At 39.0% G+C, this 26,036-nt stretch overlaps 1 protein-coding gene across 11 annotated transcripts in view; it reads left to right on the forward strand.

The window, feature by feature from the left end:
• The first annotated feature begins 6,731 nt into the window (after positions 1 to 6,731).
• The window catches only part of GPHN (gephyrin), a 639,435-nt gene continuing 620,130 nt past the window's right edge, over positions 6,732 to 26,036 (forward strand). For 2 of the 11 annotated variants that reach the window (XM_013057196.2, XM_045070696.1), the window contains exon 1: positions 6,734 to 7,379. In XM_013057196.2, the coding sequence (XP_012912650.1) occupies positions 7,316 to 7,379 (64 nt within the window). In that variant the 5' untranslated portion in view covers positions 6,734 to 7,315. Of the gene's footprint in view, positions 7,380 to 26,036 lie in introns of all 11 variants that reach the window. The other 9 variants (XM_004738961.2, XM_045070690.1, XM_013057198.2 and 6 more) reach the window with 7 other exon arrangements.

The raw sequence follows: 26,036 nt of genomic DNA on the forward strand, positions 1-26,036 counted from the left end.
GTTAAGAATATCTTTTTAATAATTTTTTCATTTGACAGAAAGAGATCACAAGTAGGCAGAGAGGCAGGCAGAGAGAGAGAGAGAGAGAGAGAGAGACGAAGCAGGCTACCTGCTGAGCAGAGAGCCTGATGTGGGGCTTGATCCCTGGACCCTAGGATGATGACCTAAGCTGAAGGCAGAGGCTTACCCCACTGAGCCACCCAGGCACCCAGGAATATCTTTTTAATTTAATTTTATTTGAGAGAAAGGGAGTGCACACAAGCAGCAGGGAGGGGCAGAGGGAGAGTGAGAAGCAGACCCCCGATGAGTTTGATCCCGGGACCACATAACCTGAGCCAAAGGAAGATGCTTAATGGACTGAGCTACCACGGCGCTTTGGGACTATATTTTCTTGACTTGTGTACACTGACTCCTAAAACCTGAAGGCCTTGTAGACAGAGCCCTTTAAAAAAAACAACTTCTGGGTACTTAACTCTACTTTTCCATTTAATACATCTTACTCTCCTTTTTCTTACCTGATAATTCCTTCCTCTTCTATTAATTACTGTCTTTCTCCCCTATGGTCTATGCTTTCTTTGAATTAAGGAGGGAGGAAAACAAGTGCTTTCTTTAGAAAGGAAAACTTTTCCCTCCTTGCTTCCCTCTTTTGTCAGATAAGCAGACATGTAAGTGGATCTTGTGTAAATTGTCATGACACACTGGGGAGTGCTTCTCTATTGTCTGAATATTAACAGAAGTCAATGTCGGTGGTATTAAAGGTCTAAATTACAGACCTCGAAAAAAGAATAAAATATGTAGTAATGGTGGAGGTAGCAGTCTGTAAGAAGAGTTGAAGTACTGGGGTGCCTGGGTGGCTCAGTTGTTTAAAGCCTCTGCCTTTGGCTCAGGTCATGATCTCAGGGTCCTGGAATTGAGCCCCGCATCCGGCTCTCTGCTCTGCAGGGAACCTGCTTCCTCCTCTCTCTCTGCCTGCCTCTCAGCCTCGTTGTGATCTCTGTCTGTCAAATAAATAAATAAAATCTTTTTTTTTTTTAAGATTTCACTTATTTATTTGACAGACAGAGATCACAAGTAGGCAGAGAGGCAGACAGAGAGAGAGAGAGAGAGAGGAGGAAGCAGGCCCCCTGCCGAGCAGAGAGCCCGATGTGGGGCTTGATTCCAGGACCCTGAGATCAGGGCCCAAGCCGAAGTAGGAGCCCCTAAATAAATAAAATCTTAAAAAAAAAAAAAAAAGATTTAAGAAGAGTTGAAGTACTAAATGCTAATCTATCAAGGCACTACCTAGATCCATCCTCCCTTGGTCTTAGCCATTTGGTAAGGCTCAGTTGATACTCATGCTCCGGACAAGTGCATGACTGAGGCCTAACCAATCAGGTTAACTTGCCTTAGTAAATAAGTGGGGACATTGGGGCACCTGGGTGGCTCAGTGGGTTAAGCCTCTGCCTTCGGCTCAGGTCATGATCCCAGGGTCCTGGGATCGAGCCCCAGATCGGGCTCTCTGCTCTGCAGGGAGCCTGCTTCCTCCTCTCTCTCTGCCTGCCTCTCTGCCTACTTGTGATCTCTGTCAGATAAATAAAGAAAAAATCTTTAAAAAAAGAAATAAGTGGGGACATGACTTAGTTCTATGGTTCTCAACATTTTGGTCTCAGGAACCCTTTACATCCTTAAAAATTATTGAGGACTCCAAAGAACTTTTAAGTAGGTTTTATCTATCAATATTTAGCATATGAAAACCTTTTTTTTTTTTTTTTTTTAAAGCAAGAGAGAAAGAGAGTGGTGGGTGGGGGGAAAGGGAGAGGGAGAAAAAGAATTTAGGCAGGCTCCATGCTCAATGCAAAGCCTGACATGGTGCTTGATTTCACAACCCTGATATCATGACTGAGATGAATTAAGAGTTGGATGCTAAAACAACGGAGCCACCCAGGCACCCCTAAACTTTTTTTAAAATATAAAAATATATAAACACATTTTATTAGCTGTCAGAGTGATGTTATCATTATATATAATTTAGCCTCTGGAAAAATTCCACCATATCTAATAAGAAAATGAGAGTGGAAACACAATGCCTAGTATTAGTATGAAAATATTTCTGACCTTGAAGACCCTCAAGAAAGGGTCTTGGGGTCTCCAGGTATCCCCAGACAAACTTGAAAACTACTGATCTAAACTATTGCTTAGAGAAGACACTACCAACTTTGCCACCAGGTAGGGAGAATCAATATGAAAATTATGTCAACAAAGGAGAAAGCATAGCTGAAAGATTTTGATGACATGGTTTTAGATCCTGAATTTAGCCAACCCTGAAGCTATACACATGTCTGGAATTCATAGCTGTGTAGCCTTTTGACTTAAGCTAGGGTTAGTCACTTGTAACCAAAATGTTCTCATACATCTGGTTTTCCAGCTGGGGACCTCAGAGAAAGAGAGTAAGGGTGAGAAAAATAAAAAGGACCAGGGCACAAAATTATTCAAGCAGAAATTTGGGCAGCAGAAACATCAAAAGCCCAAGAAAAGTTCAAATTTATTTTTATAAACATGGCAGACATTGGAAAACACTGTCCTAATTATTCTCAAATAAGTGCGACCAAATTCCATGGACGTCTGTGGAGGTTCAGCTTCACTAAAAGACAACAAAGGCATCAAAACTAACAGCAAAATGTCAGTTTCATTAGTAAGAATGTACAAATTGATCTTACTAGACTTTGAAAAATTCTAATTTAGAAAACTGCTTTTGTGGGGAAAAGCATTAGGCCATTTAGTTCAAATGTTAAAAATTTCCCCAGTATTCTCTACTGTAGAGTGTTTTCCTCTAAGCATGTGTCTAATTTCTAAATCCCAGCTTTTAAGGAAACTTTGTCATTCTTTGAACCTTTGTCATTGCTTGTACTGGCTTGAATAGTGTCCCCCAACCCCCAAATTTCACACCCACCAAGAATCTCAGAATGTAACCTATTTGGAAATAGGGTCTTTGTAGATATAATTTGTTAAATAGGGATCATACTGGATTATAGTGGGACCTAAATTGAATGACTGATATTCTTACAAGAAGTCCAAGTGAAAATACACATAGACAAGAAGGCCATGTGATGAGGGAGGCAAAGATTGAAGCCATGCAGCTACAACCCACCTAATGATAAGGATTGCTGGCAACTACTAGAAGCTAGAAAGAGGCAGAGAAGAATTTTTCCTTACATCCTTCAGAGAGAGCATGGCTTTGCTGACAGCTTCTTTTTAGATTTCTGGGCTCCAGAACTTTGAGAGAATAAATTTCTGTTGTTTTAAGGTAGCCAGTGATAGTTATGGCAGCCCTAGGAACTAATACATTGTCTAACTCAGCCAATCTAAAGTTCATCTTGACTATAATCAAGTTTCCTTCGAGGAAAATAATAGGTTAAAATCAACCAGAATTTCACCTTGCACCCATTTTTGTTGTGCTGAATACACAGAACAAAATTTACAATTTTAACCATTCAATAGCATTAAATATATTCAAGTGTTGCACCCATTTTTATTTTTTTTTATTTTTTAAAGATTTTATTTATTTATTTATTTATTTATTTATTTTTTTTTTTTTTTAAAGATTTTATTTATTTATTTGACAGAGAGAGATTACAAGTAGGTAGAAAGGCAGGCAGAGAGAGAGAGGGAAGCAGGCTCCCTGCTGAGCAGAGAGCCCGATATGGGACTCGATCCCAGGACCCTGAGATCATGACCTGAGCTGAAGGCAGCGGCTTAACCCACTGAGCCACCCAGGCGCCCCAAGATTTTATTTATTTATCAGAGAGAGAGAGCAAGCACAGGCAGAAAGAGGCAGAGGGAGAAGCAGGCTCCCTGCCGGGCAAGGAGCCGATGCGGGACACCATCCCAGGACGCTGGGATCATGACCTGAGCCGAAGGCAGCTGCTTAACCCACTGAGCCACCCAGGCGTCTCGCACCCATTTTTAATTGAGTCAGTTTTAAATGTCGCTGTTAGCTTATCAGGAAAGAGGCAAGAATGGAATAAGCTTTAGAGGAAGAATAATTTTTTGCCAAATTTGTTCTTGTTCACGTCTAATGTCAACGAGGAGAGTCTGACCCCAGAAAAGCCGGTAAGTTTTTACTGGATACTGAAATTGTGATTAGTCACAGGAACACTAAAGTACTAGGTGGGCTAAGTGTAAACACACTCTTATTAGAAAAAATTCAGCCTTTACCATAATTAATTTCTACTGATAAACTTTCATCTTCATAATGAAAGTCACTATGAAAGCCAGATGTTTACCTATCTCTTGTGTTAATTTTTAGTTAATGTAAACTCCTATAGTTTTCATTAAAACCTTTAGAGAAAGTGAATCCTTGGGCACTGCTAATTCTTTATGCACAAACTCTTTTTCATTTCTTGTTTTCCCCTTCCCCTCAGTATAGTCCTGAGACATTTGTCAATATTCAGGAATGCTACTCTCTTCTTACCTTGGTTTGAAAATTTTCCCGTTTTAATGCTTGATTCCAGGATGAATTTTGAAGAAATGTCATACTATAAGACAGGAGTAAAAAAATATGTGTATACTGCAATATTCAATAACCAGCAGTAAAAGAAAAGTCATGTTAGACAGTAAGGTGCAGATTTTATTACAGATTGCTAAATTCTGCAGAGATGAATATACTTGAGCAAAATTGTTGAAAAACAAGCACATATTAGTAGTTGTTCAGCTCAGTTCTATTAATATTACTTTTTTCAGCAATTTTAATAGTTTTAGCAAACAAACCTCCATATGCTTTAAGGTTAATTTTCACCTTTCCCAATTAAATTTCACCATTATTACTTTTATATAGAAATTTCCTTGGGGCTCCTGGGTGGCTCAGTGGGTTAAAGTCTCTGTCTTCAGCTCAGATCATGATCCCAGGGTTCTGGATTGAGCCCACCCATCCCACTGCATTGCATTGGCTCTCTGCTCAGCGGGGAGCCTGCTTCTCTCTCTCTCTCTCTCTGCCTGCCTCTCTGCCTACTTGTGATCTCATCTGTCTAATAAATAAAATCTAAAAAAAAAAAAAATTCCCTTGTTTTATTTCATTTTTTCTACCTTTTAAAAAATTTAAGCTCAATTTAATTAACTATAGTGTATTATTAGGTTCAGAGGTTAACACCCCAAGTGACCTCCTTAAAGCCCATCACCCAGTTACCCCATCCTCCCAGCGACCCCCCCCTTCCCCCGGCCAGATTATTTCCTATAGTTAAGAGTCTCATGGTTTGTCTGAAGTCTCTTGTTTTGTGAAACAAAAATATCGGTTTCTTTCCATGAATAATTATAGAATATTCTGAGAGGGTGTTTATTGAGACAACCACTTTACTTAAAGGGTGCTTATATAGTCTGCAACCTTAAAAAACCCCAACTTAGTTTAAGGTTATAGAACCTATTAGTAGCCAGGTTTAGAATTTCTCTCTAAAAATTCAAGACATTTTAAAATCATTTCAAATTTGAGGGTGTTGTAGGTAATAAGATAGATTGGAAAGGTAGCAATGTCATCAACTATTGATGCTCTTCATCTTTAGTCTGAGATAAACCATTTTCTTGGACATACTTTCACATTTCATTATCTCTCTCATATGAAACTAGTTAAGAATCTGTTGGTCACCAGGCTCTGTGGTGATAGATTATTAAAGGAAGTGGCTTTATGATCTGGCTTCAATTTTTAATGTTAAAAATACTGGCAATACACATACTCAAAAGAAATTTTACTACTTTTTAAATCCCACCTTAATTTCACCCATCATCTCCTTTGTATTCCCATTATTTAAAAGACGGAACAATATGAATTTTAAGTTAGAGGACAAGTCCTTGTTCCAATGGTACAACAAAAAACATCACCACCAAATTAGTTGAGATTTTAATTGTGTACAAACGATGAGTATACATTTTTGACACTTTGCTTTTCATTCTCACGCTTCCCAGATTTTTACCATGACTGAGAACATAAGTGAAAAAAAAAATGTGCGTTATTTTTTAATTCATAAGTTGAAAGGGCTAGGAAGATAGGAACTAAGGAACCAATGTGAAATAGCCACAGGTGATTAAGAACACAATTTTTGAAAGATACGTGAAAATAAGTGGCAACAGAAGTTATTTTCATGGTGATTTCACATCCCACAAATACTCAGATCTGTCATTTGTCACGGCCTGAGTTCTACTTCCAATTTTGCGATCGTGGTTCAGGGGAAAGGAACACGTTCTTCTCGTTCTCTAAGATTGGTGCTTTTGATCTAAAAGCAGAGACCGTGGTGATGAAGCGTAAGGCCACGAAACCGGGGGCAGCGGGAGGGGGAAAAGCCAGGTATCCCCATTCAAGAGGCTCTGCTTCGCTTGTGAGGATCGTCTCGTGGGTTTCGACTTGGAGGTGGGATCCTAAAGCACAGGAGAAGCGGATATCCTCCGGCAGTGCGAGCAGACTAAGGAAGCAAGCGGGAAGGTGAGGCGGGACAGGATAACTCCTCCTTCATCCACGGCGGACTCAGCGGCCACTGTGTATCATGGAGCTTTCTAAGCCACTTTCAGGTGCCCTGGTGTTTTCAAGGGTCGGGCTGACCGCGCCCCAGGGCTTGGAAGAGAGGCCCAGCTAGCGGAGTCCTACTCTCGTCCCCTCGGGAGAGCCGCTCGGCGGCTCCGAGAGCTGCCCCGCGGCGCTAACGACGAGGCGCCGGCTCGGCAGGGGATTGCTTCTGTCTGGGGCTCGGTCGAGGCTGCGTTCGTGTCTCGCGCGCACCCGTTCCGCGTTCTCCAGCCAATCCGGCGCTACTCGCGCGCCCAAGAGCGTTCCCCTGTCCTTTTCGGGCTGGGCTGCCTCCTTCCCGCTCCCAGTACTCCGCAGCCGGGCTCTCACACCTCCCCTCACTCTCCACGAGTTCCACGCCTCGCGGTGTGGCTCCGCCCCTGTCCCCGAGTCCGCCCCCGCTACCGTCCGAGCGTGTGCACTCCTTTCCCTTCACTCTCCTGCTATCTAGCGGGTCTGGGTCTCAACGGCCTCACTCGGACGCCTACGCGCGCTCTCCCTCTGCGGCCACCGCGGTCCCCGCCCGCAGCTAGCCGCCTCCGATCTGGACTCGGGGTCGCGCGCCCCGACTCCGCCCCCCCCACTCAGCGGACTCGCGCACTCCCGGCCCGGCCTCTACCCCGCGCAGGCCGCGGAGAGCCTGGCCGCCTCCCCCTCCTTCTCCGCTCCTCGCGAGCTCCCCGGGCGCTCTCGCTCTCGCGCTCTCCGAGGCGAGCGCGCTCCCGGCCCGCGCGCTCCGGGCTCCGGCTTCTCCCGGCTCCTGTCAGTGCGGTGACTGCGCTGGGAAACATGGCGACCGAGGGAATGATCCTCACTAACCACGACCATCAAATCCGTGTCGGAGTGCTCACAGGTAACCCGGGAGGGAGGTGCGGGACCGCCGCGGCCGCTGTCCCCGACTAGTCTCAGGCATGTCGCCTGTGGTGACTCTTCTCTGCGGCCGCGGGAGGAGGGAAGGCTGAGGAGGGGGACGGGGGGGCGTTTTACAACCGCGGAGAGCTGACAGAGGTTGGGGTGTTCCTGCGGGCCCCCTCCGGGAGCTGGAGCCGGCCCGCGGGATGTCAGGCCCCAGTGCCTTCGCAGCCGAAGTCCCTGGCCCCGGGGGACCGAGGGGCCGGTGCAGCGGGCGCTGCGGGGCTCCTTGCTGCCGGTGCAGGCGGCGGGATCCCGGCTCCGCAGAGAGAAGCACGCCGCTCTGACTGGCCGGTGCGCTTCCTCCGCTAATGCTCGTCTCGGAGAGGGGGGATTCCCATTTCCACTCCCTCCTTCCCCTCCCCCTATCCCAGCGGCCCCGAGCCGCTCTAGCTTTGCTTGCCCTGGGCACCCGCCGGACACGACACGGGTGAATATCAGGCGAAACTCCGCTCTGCTTTAGGCTGCCCCTGGCCAGCGGGGCATCCCCTCAGTCACCCGTGGGACACCCCTTGTCTCTTTCGAGAGGTTGGGGGATCGTTGCACCCAGACCTCTGAAAGTGTCTGCGTTCCGCCTCTCGGAGCTAAGGGCCCTCTGCCCGCCTCTTCCCTTTCTTAGAGGGACGGGCTGCACCCTGCGGCTGGGGCTTTTTACTTGAGAGGGTAGGATTCCCCGACTTGGGCTACTCTGTTCTCCTCCCTTCTGGAACCCACCCCCCCCACCCCCACCCCGACGGTCCCAAGGCTTGTGAGGAGCGCACTTTTCCTGGGTCTCGTTTCCCTCACTCGCAGGAGCTGTGTGTGCCCTGCATGTCTGATTCCGTTGCGTTGTATTTGGGTAATATCCCTCAGTTCGGCGATAGGCAGTTGCTGCAGGGCATGACTTCCGAGATGAACAGCAAGCCAATTTGTAGGGGTTTCTGCTGTGGTTCTGTAATTGGCAAGGTTTATGTGTAATTCAGTGGCGAGGTGGGGGTTAAGGAACTATATTTGGAATCTAAGGGCTTAGTTTGGAGTGAAGGAAATTCAAGACACACTGATGTGATTTCGGAAAAAGAAGAGATGTAGACGGGAATCCTTGTGTCTCCCTCGTCCCCCGCCCGTCACTTAATTTTTTTTTTTCTCTTGTCAAATTCTGACAGGTTGAGACGGTGCTCGGGAAGGGTCTAAATTGAATGAGACTTGCTTTTATTAGGTAGAAAAAAAAATCTCTGTAGATACTGAGTGCTAAGCTTAATTTTGGCTGCTGAGTTTTATGAAAAGGTGTACCCATGGCACCCCTTCTTCTCTTTTAAGTAAAAGGGTTGCTTTGCCCTGGTATGCTTTCCAGTTGTTAATTTTGAATTTTCCTAATCAGAAGCCTCTGGATAGAGAAACTAGTCTAAACCAGTTGCAGGGAAAGGGAAATCCCCCCTCCCCCAACATCAAATGATACGCTGTTCTCTTCTTTTGGTGCTGAAACTGTTGCCTTGTGTGAAGATTCAGTTGTATTAGAATTCTTAGAGTTGACATTGCTGATTTTCAAAGAATCTAATCGTGGAATGTAAAAATGTATAGCCTATATCAACCTTCAACTTGCATTTTAAATTCCAGCTGGTTTTGAAAGTTAATAGAGTAGTAATAGTGAAGCTTTATAGAAATCAAAGTATTTCAGCTGTCCATGGAAATGAAAGGTCAAAGCTGTTTTAAAGTTAAACCACAGAGATTAAAGAATCATATTTTCTTTTGCTCATTTAAGCTTTCCCTAAGAGTTTTATATAGTGAATCATCTTGCCTGGGTCAAGTAACACAGTAGATGCTTATATAGAATACTTTGAAAGATACAGCCCTTATCTATATCCCTGCAGTACAATAGGGCTAACATTGATATGCAAACAACTAAAGAAACAATGTATGTAATTACTGTGTTACAATTGTTTAAATAAATTACATGTGTGTTTGGGGGCAAAATGTAAAAGGAATTCCATTTCAGAGTGCATTAGGAGCAAATATAACTAACTACCTGAAGGGAGAATTTGGTTAATTTACCAAAGATAAGAAGAAACTGGCATTTTAAAGGGGAGTTGAAAGTCAGTGGCAACCTTATAAATGAATATGTTTGTGAGGATGAGGCTCTTGAGCAGAATAAAAATGTAACTCAAAGACCTTGAAAAGCTTAGGTGGAATAGGTGGGTGGCATAGGCAAAATGTCAAGGAGAGAAGATAACTTTGGCAGTGAATTAAAGGTAATCTGGAGAAGCTGTCTCATGAAAATGAGGTACAGTAGTTTAGGGGGAAAGGTCTCGGGTCAAGAATAAGGATGTAAGTGAAGGAACAAAAAGGAAGCTGATGGATTTGGGAGAAGTGATAATAGAGGACAGTTGGATGTGCTGATAAGATGGATATTTGAAGTCAGAAATAACTGATGTTTTTACTTGAAAAGTTATTGTCTTTTCTGTGGTGGAGCCTGGAAACAGAAGAATCAAAGGAAGGAACACTAGCCCTCAGTCTGCAATGAGAGGATTTTATTATAGACAACTTATGGTCTTGACATTCCATGTGATTTTGTGCAAGAAAAAAAATACAAAAATGAGGTTATATTGTGTATTTTGTGTCTTTTAGAACTTTAGGTTTTTTTAGTTTTACTGTGTGAAGTTTTTTTTAAATTGAACTGAAGTACTATGATTTCATACTTAAGAAAATTGAATTAAGAGGCCACACTTAAAACTGTGATTTAATGAGTTGCAGTTTGTGGCTTTCTTAAAGGTCATAATAGTGATTCTAAGTATTTTATCTATTTTACAAAGGTGGTTGAAAGTGTTGTCTACCCATGCACACTTTTTTTTAAAAAAAGGTTTTATTTATTTATTTAACAGAGAGAGACAGTGGCAGAGGGAATACAAACAGGGGGAGTGGGAGAGGGAGAAGCTGGCTTCCTAATGAACAGGGAGCCAGATGCTGGGCTCTATTCCCTGGAATCAGGACCTGAGCTGAAGGCAGCTGCTTAATGACTGAGCCACCCAGGTGCCCCACCTCGCGCACATTTTGCAATGTGTTTGTATTTTGGTGAAATTGTATTGCCATTTCTCCAAGCCTTCAATTGACTTTCTTTGTGACATTTTAAAAAATTATCTGTTGAGAGATAATATTTATATTTTGAAACTATTGATACTTTAGATTTTTTTAGTCTTCATCTCAGCTATGAATTTTACAAATAAATGTATGCAATCTGTTGAAACTTCTCCTCAAATAATATTAGAATTTTGAAACAGTGGTAGGACAGTACTTAGCAATGATATTTCTTTTTTGCTTGATGATTTTTGAATCATTTTGGACTAGGAAATTAGATTATAATAATTAGTGTGACATGGCTATTTTAGTTATACAAATTATTTTTCATCAGGAAAGTGGGATTGTTTATATATATAAAAATTGGTTATCATGGAAACATTTTAGGTTGACAGTTATTGCTATCTGTAAGAACAATACCTTTATTAATAACTGTCTTATGTTGATTGCTAGAAATGAGTATTATATGATCTTTGGTGACATGAGATCTAGTTTTTAGTATATGTGTTTTTAATGTTTTCTACTTCTCTTGCTATTTATAACAGAGACTAAACATAATGTGATGATGCATGAGGCAAATAAAGAGATATTTGCTGCTCTGAAGCTAGAAACAAGATAGAGGGCAAATGTAAGATTCCTGCCCCCCCCCCCAATAACATTAGTAGTAATTATACTTATTGCCAGTCTTAACAATTACATTTTAATGTGTCACTTTTCATCTACTTTTTCTAATGAGAACTGTTTATCAGGAGAGCACCGTAATTCTACCATTGTAAGAGCTCCACAGAAACATCAGGAAAATAATGAATATGTGCATTTATATAATGTAGAACGAGATAGGTGATACTCCATTGGCTATTTAATATTGTATTAGCTATTGCTAATATTCAGTACTAGCGTATTTAGCACTTAGCTAAAGATGATAATCCATTACTTAAGTTTTCACTAACAGCAGTATGGATGATAAAAAGATACAAATTTTTAAGAAAGAGCATTTTGAAGTCATTTTTTTGCTCCAGTAGTATACATTTTTATTGCACTAAGCTTTAGATCTGTAATCAACAAAAGATATTAGAACAAGTATAAGACCGGATAAGAGAGATAAAAGACTATAAAATAGAGCATCAAAAATATTTGTTGCTTATAGGGAGTATTTTAGTCATTCATAAATAGTTATTCAAAATATTAAAAAAAAAACCCTTAGCCAAGGAGATTATAATCAAATTAAGTCTAGAGTTGTTCAAGCATTTATTTTTATTTCATTCCTGAAGCTTATCCTTGTACATAATAAGTTTTCATGTTTTCTGAAAAGCCTATTTAGTGATAAAGATATATTTATATACTTGGTTTGAGAATAGGTGTTGTTGTTAAGTAGGCAAATTAGTATTGCAAACCAAATCTGAATCCTACCAAATTGAATTCTGTGTTTTGGCAAACATACCAATATTGATCTGTATGATCATTGTTAAAAAGAATGCTGTGTTTCAAACTAGGTCATTCCTTCCTGAATTTTTGGTTGGAACCAATGTATTAGAGAAGTAAATGTTTAGCTAAAGTAGGAAATAACATGTTAAGTTAATTACTAATGTATATACTACTATCATCACTGGCTAAAGACTTCTAAATTATTAGTACGTATGCTGTTACATATTAAGAGTTTTAACTGTATTAAAACCACATATGACTGTTTGACAGTAACTGAGGTGTATAGTGGAGAATCAGCAGTTTGTTGCTGAGGGGAAATGATGAATAAGAATCTATTTTTATTTTTATTGGTGATAGATTCCCATTTAAGGTGAATAGGGTGCTTTTGGAAACAGTAAGTAAAATAGGTAAAACCTATACTTTGTTCCTGTAAATAGGATTGAAGAACAAGAAAACATTTGGAATTTAAGCTGTTAAAAAAGAGAGAGAGAGAGAGAGAGATCCTAAAAAAGAAATTAATAAAACCACAGGGGATTTTCTCTTTCACATCTGGGCAGAGATGATAAATACTGAGGTTGAAGAAAAGATTATTTAACCTGCTCAAAAGTAATTGGGACTGTAGTTAATATGGACAGCATGGAATCTTAATATTTGAGTAACTAGCCCAAAAGCAAAAGTCTGGTAAAGTAACTTCGTGTAGAAGTCTATCCAGGTTGTCTAATGTATTCCTAAGTGAATTTGTATTTAACTAATTAATTTTAATTAAGTAGAATTTCTTGAAAATTTTATAATGAAAATAAACAGCTCCAACAATTTTTATAGTTTTACCAGTAAGTATGCATTTTGAAAGAATGGAATAAAACTTACTATGCTTTAAAAAATTTCCTAATTTGAAAAATAAAGGAGCAAAGAAATGAGATGTGGTAAAAAGGAGCAATACACAATTTGTGTCCTGCTTCTCCTGTTGGGTGCATGACATTGTGTCAAGGGATACTCTTCAAGGATTCTAAGCCTTAGAATCTAAGCTATGGGGGACCAACATAATAATTCTTGAAGGGTCAGTTTTGAGAGTATGTAATTTAAATTACCTTAATATTAAGATAAGTATGAGTAAATTAGGACAGGATGTGGAATTCATGTGAACTGTTAAGATAAAATTAGAAACTTCAAAGAAATTTCAAGTGAACCCATTATATAACTCCAGACCTCATCAATCTTCTCTGTTATTGATACTTTGGCACCAAAAATTTAAGGAGCACTGGTTCATGGGAAGAACACTTAGAAGACTCACTTTCTAATGCTAGTTTGGCCAGTAAAGTCTTAATATTACTTAAATCTCTCTCTTAGCTTTTCTTACCACTAACCAAAAGGAGTCATTCTCTAAGATCACTTTAAGTTCTCATGGCAGTATGTTTCTATCCTTTAGCAACTTGAACAGCTGGAAAGAGAAATATAGGATATTAGACTTAGTTAATACTTTTAATGAGATCATTATGGAAGAGGTAGATTATAGAGGAAAAAAAAGCAATAGAATAAGAATGGAAGAAAAGATAAAAATTTTAGAGATTAAGTCCTGTCAGTATAACTGAAGGAACAATATTAAATTTTTTTTTTTTAGAAATTTAGAAATTTTTGTGGCCTTAATAGTCTTCTTTTTATTATCAGTAGTTTCACTTCTACACTTAATTTCAGACTCAGCTCAAGCCTCCCTTCCTCAACAAAATCCTAGGAATTATCCTCTACAATGATGTCTTTCTTTGTTTTCCTGCAGTATTTATAAATGTTGTCTATACCCTGGGGGCACCTGGGTGGCTCAGTGGGTTAAGCCTCTGCCTGGGAGTCGTGGTCTTAGGGTCCTGGGATTGAGCCCCGCATCAGGCCCTCTGCTCAGTAGGGAGCCTGCTCCCCTCCCTTCTCTGCCTACTTGTGATCTCTGTCTGTCAAGTAAATAAATAAAATCTTTTTTAAAAAATGTTATCTATACCCTATAATCATGTATATGTGGAAAGCTGCAAGGTGTAGTTAAAAGACAAAAAAGAAAAAAAAAAAGAAAAAGGACTTTTGAGTTGAAGAGACTTGGATTTCAGACCCAGATTTGCTCTTTATTTTGGGAAGTCATTTAATCTCTCTGAATTTCAGTTTCCGTCTCCAAAATGAAGATGGCAATACTTACTTCACAGAGTTGTAAGAACTGAGCTAATGTATGTGAAAATGTCTACTCTTTATGTCTAACTTGGATAATATATTCAATAATCTTTACTCCTTTCCTCATCATATGTTGCTTTGATGTAGTTTGCTAACAGCTTCATGTATAAACATCTTAGGTAAAGTAGATTTTAAAGTTCTTGAAACAGTTGATTGTATGCTTTACTTCTTCTGTGCCATTTTGTCATAGCACCTCTTAATAGCGTAATTGCATAGATGTCTAATAAAAAATTGGGTGGTGTGACATTTATATAGTGGCTTAAGAATTAGCTACCCAGAAACATTTAGGTAAATCAGATATTCACTGTTATTACTAAGAAGACAGTTCAGGGGGTTAGTATTTTTCTATAAATTGTAAGAGGAAGATACTAATAATGTGTATTTGAAACATTGGCATGCTATCAGATTTGACATATTGTTTCTTAGTTGATGGGCAAGTCTGTATGAGGATTATTTTAGAGTGATTTTATAGTAATTTTTAAAAATGTCATCTTAACAAATGAAAAACTTGTAGGTTGAATAAATTCTGAAAATGTTATTTTGAAGGTTAGTTCTGATAGTCAAAATAGCAAAATAGCATAAAATAGGAATCAAAAGTTTTATCTCTTCTACCCCTTCTCTCCTTCCTCCTCCTCCCCTCCTACCTTCCTCCTTCTCCCTCCCCTTTAAAAAAAAAGATTTTATTTATTCATTTGAAAGAGAGAAAGCACAAGCAGGGGGAGAGGCAGAGAGGGAGAACCAGACTCCCCGCTGAGTTGGGAACTGGATGTGGGGCTCCATCCCAGGACCTGGGAATCATGACCTGAGTAGAAAGCAGGTGCTTAACCACCTGAGCCATCCAGGTGCCCCTGCTTCCTTTTTCTTTTTGAAGTAGGCTCCATGCCCAGCATAGAGTCCAGTGCAGGGCTTGAACTCACAACTGATTGAGACCTGTACTGAGATCAAGAGTTGGTTGCTTAACTGACTGAGTCACCTCAGTCACTTTCAAGACACTTAATTACATTTTACTTGTTTCCTTTGCTTTGAATGGGGGTAATTATGCTTATCTAATAGGGGTAATGTGAAGAACAAAGGAAATAATGTATTCAGTATTTAACACCTACTATGTGCCAGGCTCTGTGCTAAAGTAAGGGATTCAGTGGTGAGTAAGATATAGTCCTTGTCCTCTTGTAGCTTATTTTAGCATTAGTAGGAAGACCTTGTTTAGTCAAGTTGGACATTAACAAATTCATGCTTCATTTATGTTGCAAAAGTGCTACTGTATTTTGTTTTTGATGTAGAAGCGTAAATGCCAAAATTATGTTCATGTCAAGCCATTTTTGGCTCAAAATTTTAAACCATTATATATTTCCTGTTTTGTAAGAATATACTGAACATAATTTAATTATTTTTTTTTCACTTGGGTTTAAGTAAATATAGGTAACATTTATCAGGCCTATAATACATGGTATACATATGTTCTCTTTGTGCTAAGCACTTGACACATGTTATTTAATTCTTATAACTGTTATAAGTTGCCCTTCATCTTCTAGTTTCTAACCTACTATAACCTTGGGAAGCACCTAAACAACCTTGCTAAGAATTATATATGATAGGACATCTAGTTAGACTTGCAGGTCTAAAGAATAATTGTTTTCACTTTTGGGTTGAGGGCATCAGAGGATGAATGGTATTACTATAAGACCAAAAGAAATTTACTTGTTTCTTTGTATTTTGAGATTACAGGATCATGGCTAATTGTATCTGCCTGATACTGAAAATGCTAATAAAAATGCAAAAACTTGTGAAAGGAAGAGACCAAGTACAGTCTGAGTGCTAAATAGAAATGTACTGTTAGGTTATTTTCTTGTTATTTTACAAACATTAAGAAAAAAGTATACTTGGAATTAATTTAGCATTTTGCTCAGGGCATTATCCCAGGGTCCTGGGATTGAGTTGTACATCAGGCGCCTTATTCAACAGGGAGCCTGTTTCTCTCTCTGGCTGCTGCTCCCCCTGCTATATGCTCACTCACTCTCTCTGACAAATAAATAAATAAAATCTTAAAAAAAAAAAGGTGAAACATTTCAAAAATGTGATCCCTATTCTGCTTCCACTTCAACGAGTCAATAGTGAATTTTGATTCTAATGCAAATTAAAAAAATTATGCTTTGATAAAATTAATATCCCCACAATAGTAATTGGATTTCAATTTAGTCGCAAGTGGGACATCTTCTAAATTCTTACAGTGTTTTAAATGAGTTTACAGACTTGTGGAGTATATTTGTGTTGTAAGGTATGTAACAGTATGGAAAGGTAAAGTGTGAATTAAGACCTATCTCTCTACTTTCCCAGTCTCTCTCTAGTGTTAATCACTTTTAAGATTGTTTATTTTTGTTTATTCTATATGCAAGCACATATTTATTACATCAGAGTCTGCAAATTGGCATACCAGTGGCCATAACTGACCAGTACATGTTTCATTAGACCCCTGCTGTGTTTTTACAAAAAGTATTTTTCTGGGGCACCTGGGTTGCTCAGTTGTTTGAACATCTGACTCTTTGGCTCTGGTCATAATCTCATGGATTGTGAAATCCAGCCCCATTTCAGGCTCCATGCTCAATGGGGAGTCTACTTGAAGATTCTCTCCCTCTACTTCTGCCCCCACTTGCATGTTTGCTGTTTCTCGTTCTAAAATAAATAACAAACCTTTTTTAAAAAGTATGTTTCTAACATTTAAAAGAGGTATATTTCGTATAAACCTGTATTTTTAACTTTTTAAAATTCAGCAACACTGTAGCCTCTTTCTCACCTGACAATAGTTGGTTAGAGTGGTTGTCCTTGGAAATAGGACATGTATTCTCCAGTTTCTCACAATTCCCATTTAACCTATTTATATTTTCTGCCTAGATCTATAGTCCTTTGAATTTGTAACCTTTGCTTATTCATAGTATTTTGCACCTCCCTTCCTTTCTAGCATGTCTTGGACATCTTTTTGTATTAGCAAAAATAATAGTTAACTTTGTTCAGAGCTTACAAATGTGAAATATTTTTCTGAGCCTGTTATAGAGCCTATTAATTCATTTAATCTTTATGATGGTATCACTGTGTTACAGTTGAGGAAATTATAGCAGAGAGATTAAGTAATTTGCCCAAATTACTGGGTTAAGAGGCAAAGTTAAAGTCCGAGCTGCAGGGGGCACCTGGGTGGCTCAGTGGGTTAAGCCGCTGCCTTCGGCTCAGGTCATGATCTCAGGGTCGTGGGATCGAGTCCCACATCGGGCTCTCTGCTTAGCGAGGAGCCTGCTTCCCTCTCTCTCTCTCTGCCTGCCTCTCTGCTTACTTGTGATTTCTCTCTGTCAAATAAATAAATAAAATCTTTAAAAAAAAAAAAAGAAGAAACTGTTAAAAAAAAAAAAAACCACAATGAAATACCACTTTACACCCATTAGAATGGCTATTATCAATAAAGTCCGAGCTGCAAATTAAACCCATGTAGTCTCTTCCTAGAGTATAAGCTCTTAATCACTATGTTATACTCCTTAGCATGTAGCAATAAGTTCATATACATTTTTTCCTTTTAATGGGTTTATCATATTGCATCATAAGATATGTGGTATTTAATCATCAACCCTCCAAATTTCTAATGTGTTCTGTGACAGATGTTGTAGACAGTTAACATTATACATTTTATCTTTGTATATTTGTGATCTGTTTTTAAATGTGAGATCAGTTACTATAATTTTTAGGTCAACAGTATATGAATTTTAAAATTTTGATGGAAATTACAAACTTACCTTCCAAAAAGAATGTACTAATTGTAATTAATATTACCTTCTTTTTTGTTTTTTAATTTTTTAATATTTTTTTAAAGATTTTATTTATTTGACAAAGAGAGACACAGTGAGAGAGGGAACACAAGCAGAGGGAGTGGGAGAGGGAGAAGCAGGCTTCCCACAGAGCAGGGAGCCAGATGAGGGGCTGGATCCCAGGATCGAGCCTAAGGCTAGACTCTTAATGACTGAGCCATCTAGGCACCCATTTTTTTTTTTTTTTAAATCTTTACAAGATCTTTTAAGATCTCTTTCTTGAATTACATATGTGGATTAGGACCTTTTTATTGCAAATGACATATACAGAGCTCAAAATTAGCTTACATTAAAACAGGAAGTTATTAATTTACATAGGCATGGAGTATAGAGGAGGAACTCCCTTTAGGGAATTAATGTAATCATGAATTCTTTTTTTCCTTTTAAAGATTTTATTTATTTATTTGAGAGAAAGAGAGATAGCGAGAGTGGGGAGGGGAAGAGGGAGAGGGAGAATAGGCTCCCTGCTGGGCAGGGAGCCCCATGTGGGGTTTGATCCCGGGGCTCTGGGATCATGACCTGAGCTGAAGGCAGATGCTTAACTGAGGGAGCCACCCAGGCACCCCTTAATCATGAATCCTTATTCTCCATTTCAGTGCTTTGTTTTTCTGAGCATGGTGCAAGCTGATTTCCTTCATGTAGATGCTCTTTTACCTGACTTGGCCCACATGTCCATCTATGAGTCAATCATTATAACTAGGAGAATTTGGGCTGTGGTTAGCCAGGTCTGTATCACATGTCTATCCTAGGAGTGGGACACTAAACAGGCAGCCTCACCAGAACCTCGTAGAAAGGGGAAAGGGAAGCCTTCCAAAGAAGTGGAGGTTCTGCTATTAGGAAGGGAAAAGTGTGCTTGGGCAGAAAATTCTTGTAGGAGTTCCCTGAAGTCTTACGCCTTTTTGCTTTCTTTTTTTCTTTTTCCTAAGAATGTAGTTTATTATATCTGCCCCTTTTCCTTTTTCTCCTGTTTGTTCAGTGAAAATGGTTCTCTGGCAGATAGTTATAAACTCGAACTGGAGCCAGTTAAGGTGTGAGAAATAGTGGGTTAAATTCAGGGTCCCCTAATATCAATAGTGACTAATTGATATGATAATTAACTGAGTTCAACTTTTTCATGCTGTGTATATAAATGCTTATCTAAGGACATTTTAGAACAGTAGTGTACATGTAATAGAGTTAGATTTTACTATTTGTTTTCTAAATTTTGTTCTAGCAGCATTTCTCTGGGAGATGTTATAATAGGTATGGTGTGAAGAGGTTTTTCTTTTCTTTCTTTCTTTATTTTTTTTTAAAAGATTATTTATTTATTTATTTGACAGAGAGAGATCACAAGTAGGCAGAGAGAGAGAGGAGGAAGCAGACTCCCTGCTGAGCAGAGAGCCCAATGCGGGACTCGATCCCAGGACCCTGAGATTGTGACCTGAGCCGAAGGCAGTGGCTTAACCCACTGAGCCACCCAGGCACCCGAGGTTTTTGTTTTCAAGTTAATTTGGGAAGTGCTATATAACTTATCCCTTCTTTTGGAGATATTAAAAATATTAGTATAATATATTAAAGATGTGAGTAATATTACAGTTGTGGATCCTGGTGAACTTTATTTAGTCTAGTGTTTCTGAAACTTTGAGAATGGAACACTTTTTCAAGGCACACCAGAATTCACTTCTTTGGGAAATAGTGGTTTTTCCCCTGCAAATGGTCTGCTGGAAGTCTATGTAAGACCCTTATATTTCTTCTTTTAGCTTTTTTCGGTAGAAGTATTGGTTACCTAAATAATTTATATTGGGAAAATTAATTCTTTTATTTTAGATTTGTGTATATATATATATCATGTCTATATGTGTGTGAGAGTGTGTATGTGTGTGTGTATTTCCCCCCCACCTCCCATTTTCCCCCCATATTAATATACTGGCTTAATGTATTCCCTTATTCAGAAAATCTGTAATAGCCTAAACTAGACAGACCAGTCTTCACTTGATCTTAGTCAAAAGGCCAAGAAGCGATAGACAGACCAGTCTTGGTTCTGTAATTAGTACATGGGAAAGAATACAGGATCAAGTTCTGTTTTGGATTTTTCCAGTAGCTGTTTGGTATCTTTATCTGAGTCTAAGAGATGCTCTCTAAAATCTCCTTCAGCTCTAAAATCTTATTAATCCCAAACTCAGAATATACTTCATGTTTACCGTTCTCTTATTGCTTGTATTCATGTTATCTGCAATCTGTTACTGACAGCACTGTTATGATCTGAAATGCCTTTCTTACTTCAAATAGGAAAAATTGTTAGAAAAAGACACTGACATTCATGCCAAGTATAAATGGAAATAAGTGTCCGTTACTTCCACTGCATAATACGTGTAATTTTATTTCCTTCAATAGTACATGCCACAGAGTTCAAGTTGCAAAATGCTTAAAGTTTAGAATAAAAATTAGATGTATGTAAGTGTAATAACTGGTTCACAAAATGAAGCTTAGAAGGATACTAGTGATTTAGAGGTATTGAAATATTACATTTTTCTTTTTTAATTAATAGAGATTTACCAGAGATCTGGAAAGCAAAGATGATAATACTCCCCCCAAAAGTTGTGAATATTTTGCTTACATATTTAAAGTAAAGCTATTGTAAAAATAAGACCTATACTTAAAAAAAAAAGATTTATTTATCTTTATTTTAGAGTGCGGGTCTGCTAGGGGGGCGGGGGTGGTATGTGAGGGGTGCAGGTGAGTAGTGGGGAGGGGCAAAGGGAAAGAATCTCAAAATGACTCCCCACTGAGTGCAGAGCCCAATGTGGGACTCCATCCCACAACCCTGAGATGGTGACCTGAGCTGAAATCAAGAGTTGAATGCTTAACTGACTGAGCCACTTAGGTCCCCAGACATATACTTTTAATGAACAATATGTTTTAGATTTACACAGATACTTGGACTAGTAGGTAGGCTCTGGATTAGACTACCTGGGTTTATACCAAAGTTAAATGAAGTTAAAATTTTAGAGTTACTTAACTTCTCTAAGCTATGTTTTTCTCATCTGTAAAATGGCAAATAATAACCAATGCTGCTTAAACTGTAAAAGTTTAATGAATATGCCCACATGATAAGTACTCATTAAATGTTTGTTGTTGTGTATTATAATACATTTGAAAATAATTACCTTTATAAACATGGTAGTAGAAATCAGCCAATACAGTGTTTATTTTATTATTATTTTTTTAAAGTAAGCTCTACATGTGATGTAGGGCTTAAATTCATGATCCCGAGATTGAGAGTCACATGATCTACTGATTGGGCCAGTCAGCCACCCCCACCAGTACAGCTTTTAGCTATCTGATCTAGCCAGTTTATCTTCATGCCATTTTTCTACTATTTTAATGCAATTTAATTTAATGAGCTTGTTTAAAGATTAGTACTGTCCAGGGGTTCTCCTTGATCTAAATTCTTATTTTTTTTTTTTAAGATTTTATTTATTTATTTGACAGACAGAGATCACAAGTAGCCCGAGAGGCAGGCAGAGAGAGAGGAAAGGAGCAGAGAGCCCGATGTGGGACTCGATCCCAGAACCCTGGGATCATGACCTGAGCTGAAGGCAGAGGCTTTAACCCACTGAGCCGCCCAGGCGCCCTTAAATTCTTATTTTTAACTTGGGTTTTGGGCTGTTAAAGTCAGAAGATGGTATTTGTAGTGTAGTAACTAATGACAAAAATTTGATATTTTTGAGGTATAGGTTGAAACTGAAGTATATATGGGCGATGGTTTCTGATACTCTCTAAGGCATGTTAAGATCTATGGAGAAAACTGCCTCTCTATATGCCTGTGTGGTGTTGTTATCGAGTTCTATAGTAAAAGAAAGTGGAAGTGTTTTAAATGTACAATGGTGCAGTGATACAGGGTGGTAAAGTGGGAGCAAAATAAAACTGCACAGATAATTGTTGATTTGTAGAAGAGAGATTTTTAACTGGTAGATGAGGAAAATAGTGAACCCCAGGGATAAAGATCTAAGGCTTAGGCCTTATTATGCTTAGATTGAAGTACATTGAGTTGGGTTATAAGGCAAAGGAATATTGAATGTAAAAAGGTAGAAGTACTTTATGAAATAACAGATGCCAAAAGAAAATCTATAGAATTTAGAGCATTGCCAAAGATAATTTTTGGCAGGAAAGTTTGAGAATCATTGACTTAGGTTAATATTGGACTTGGCTTCTTCTGCAGATGGGTCTGTGAAGTATTGTTAGGTAAAAACAAAACTGTCAACTATGCATCTTAAACATTCATTCCTTTCTGATTCTTAATGCAATTCAGAAGTGGGTCATATCTAATATATGAGAAACTTGAAATGGATACACCCCTCCTCCTCCACCCCCAGCTCCTATAGTAGGAAAGAACACTTATAAGCAGTGAAGTAATTGTGGATCTGATTTTATTACTCTTGTTTTCCTGTCCATGATTAATATAGTAGTATGACTATAGGCTTACTTGTTAACAAACAATACAACCCAGATCAATATTGTCTTAGTCCTTTTGGGTTAATGTAACAAAGTACTATAGACTAGGTGGCCTATAAAAAACAGAAATTTATTTTTTATGGTTCTAGATGTTGGTAAGTCCAAGATCAAGTTACCAGCAGATCTGATGTCCAGTGAGGGTCCACTTCCTGGTTGACAGACAACTATCTTCAACTATCTTCTTTTTCTTCTTCTTCTTCTTTTCTTTAAGATTTTATATATTTATTTGACACTGAGAGAGATCACAAGTAGGTAGAGAGGCAGGTAGAGAGAGAGAGAGAGAGAGAGAGGGAAACAGGCTCCCTGCTGAGCAGAGAGCTTGATGTGGGACTCAATCCCAGGACCCTGAGATCATGACCTGAGCCAAAGGCAGCAGCTTAACCCACTGAGCTACCCAGGCACACCCTCTTCTATCTTCTAAAGTGGCAGAAATGGGAAGTCTCTAGGTCTCTTTTATAAGGGTATAAGGGTACTAATTCCATCCTCATGACCTAATCATCTCCCAAAGGCTCTACTTCCAAACACCAGCCCACTGTGGGGATAGGTTTTAACATAATGAATTTTAGTAGAAGACAAACATTCAGCTTGTGGCAAGCACGAGATCTGCTTTACATCATGTGAGGCTAAAACTACTAAATATTTATAGTGTCATCTACCCTTTGAGTATGAGGAGTTGGTTGTAGAGTAGGTTTACATTTTTAGTCATTTATATATTAAAAGCACTTGCCAAGTACTATATGCTAGGTTTACCAAATTTTTTTCTGTAAAGGGCCAGATAGTAAATATTTTAAGCTTTTGTGGGCCTTGTGATTTCTATCACAGCTATTCAGTAGCAGAGTAGACAATATGTAAATGCACAAGCATTTATTTATAAAAACGGATTATGAGCCAAAGTTGGCCAGTCCATGCACCAAGATGTAGTTTGGGTTAGGAAAGTATAATTCCAAGTTACTTGCATGTGAATTGAACTTTTGTATGAGTTAAAATTTGCATTTATAAACCATGCAAAATTTAGTGGCTTAAAACTACAGTTTAATGTCTCTCACATTTCTATGAATTAACTCTGTGGTTCTGCTGTAGGCATTAGTTGGGGTTCTGTTATGACTGCAGTCACCTGGAAGCTTAAATGGGACTGTTGTCCACGGCCAGTTCTACATGTGGATTTATCCACATGGCTGATTCATTAGCCTCATGGTGTGATGGCTGGTCTCCAAGAAGTATTCCAAGAGCAAGCATTATGAGAGGGAGGAAGCAGAAGCTGCCAGGCCAATTAAGGTATAGGCCTGAAACTGGCATAGCTTCAATTTCAACCATTATTTTATTGGTCAAAGTAACCACAGGCCTAGCCCAGAGTTCTCGTGGGAAGAGATCAGGAATACTAGGAAGCATGGTTAGTTGGGGGTTATCAAAGTAACAGTCTATCACAGAATTGTTTTGGTAGCAAGTGACAATTCAAAGTGAGCTAGCTTTAGTAAAGGGGAAATTTATTATAAAAATAATGGGGTACCTATCTCACAAAACGTAAATACAGGATGAAGCCTTAGGAATATTGGATCTAGGGTTTGAAGGTCCTCAGGACTGTTTCTCATCTTTCTTCATTCTGTAAGTAAGTTTTATTTTCTTTTACCACATTATTTATTTTCTTTTACCATATTTTCTGCCTCTTTCACCATGGAAAGAACAGTACCATCAATAGTTTTTTTATGTTACTTGTATCTTCCCATTTCAGCCATCCAGAGAAGGAGTGACTTTATTTTCACAGTTGTATTTCTAAAAATTTGAGGAACAATCTTGTCCTGGATCAGTCATTTGTGGTTAAAGGATAGAGATTATGCTATATCAACCATGTGGACAGGTGCAGGGCCAGTTAACAGAAAAGGGATTTTGAATATATAATCCCAAAGTAGTTTACTTGTGTCCTCCCTAACCATCTGTTTATTGAGATAAAATAAATAAATAAAAAAAAATAAAATAAATTATTTTTTTTCCCCATTACAGCGCTAATTTACTTCTTTCTTCAGCTGTCTGCCTTCAGCTATTTAATTGTTAGAGAATAGGCTGAAATAAGGACTGGGATTAGTTCAGTATCTTATGTATTCTTAGTAATCTCTTTGCTTTGAATAGGGGACAGCAGCATTTAGGATTTACTATTTCACCTTACCACCATTAACATAGAATTACATGTGAAAGTGATCTTACTGTGCTGTTACTTATTGATTTCCAGGGTTGATATGGCTGATTTGGCTGGCTGAATGAGTATAGCTTTCCTTTGGAAAGGGTCCACTTAGGTATGTGAAAACAAATACTTATAAGACAGAATGATGTAAGAGCTATAATAGAAATACAAGTAACATACTGTGGGTGCATGAGGAAGGAACAATTAATTTAGACTGAATGGCTGTAGGAGAGATGATACTTTAAAGAAGATAGTGTTGGGGAGCCTGGGTGGCTCAGTCATGAAGCATCTGCTTTCAGCTCAGGTTGTGATCCCAGGGTCATGGGATGGAGCCCTGCATCAGGCTCCCTGCTCAGTGGGGAGTCTGCTTCTCCCTCTCCCTCTGCTACTCACCTTACTTGTGCTCTCTCTCTCTCTCTGTCAAATAAATAAATAAAATCTTTTAAAAAAGTTAAAGGTATTCCCACCAACAGTGTAGGAGGGTTCCCCTTTCTCCGCATCCTTGCCAGCATCTGTCATTTCCTGACTTGTTGATTTTAGCCATTCTGACTGGTGTGAGGTGATATCTCATTGTGGTTTTGATTTGTATTTCCCTGATTCCGAGTGATATGGAGCACTTTTTCATGTGTCTGTTGGCCATCTGGATGTCTTCCTTGCAGAAATGTCTGTTCATGTCCTCTGCCAACAGCATGGAGGTTCCTCAAAATGTTGAAAATAGAACTGCCCTATGACCCACCAATTGCACTATTGGGTATTTACCCTAAAGATACAAACGTAGTGATCCAAAGGGGCACGTGCACCCGAATGTTTATAGCAGCAATGTTCACAATAGCCAAACTATGGAAAGAACCTAGATGTCCATCAACAGATGAATGGATCAAGAAGATGTGGTATACTATGGAATATATATATATATACAATGGAATACTATGCAGCCATCAAAAGAAATGAAATCTTGCCATTTGCAACAACATGGATGGAACTAGAGCATATCATGCTTAGTGAAATAAGTCAAGCAGAGAAAGACAACTATCATATGATCTCCCTGATATGAGGAAGTGGTGATGCAACATGGGGGCTTAAGTGGGTAGGAGAAGAATCAATGAAACAAGATGGGATTGGGAGGGAGACAAACCATAAGTGACTCTTAATCTCACAAAACAAACTGAGGGTTGCTGGGGGGATGGGGTTTGGGAGAAGGGGGTGGGATTATGGACATTGGGGAGGGTATGTGCTTTGGTGAGTGCTGTGAAGTGTGTAATCCTGGTGATTCACAGACCTGTACCCCTGGGGATAAAAATATATGTTTATAAAAAATAAAAAATTAAAAAAAAAATCAAAATTAAAAAAAAAAACTGGGAAACTGAAAAAAAAGGTTAAACGTAGTGTTTTAGCAGGGCCT

This window comes from Mustela putorius, unplaced genomic scaffold (assembly GCF_011764305.1).
Source record: "Mustela putorius furo isolate JIRA1106 unplaced genomic scaffold, ASM1176430v1.1 tig00000129_pilon_pilon_pilon, whole genome shotgun sequence".
Classification (NCBI taxonomy): Eukaryota; Metazoa; Chordata; class Mammalia; order Carnivora; family Mustelidae; genus Mustela; species Mustela putorius.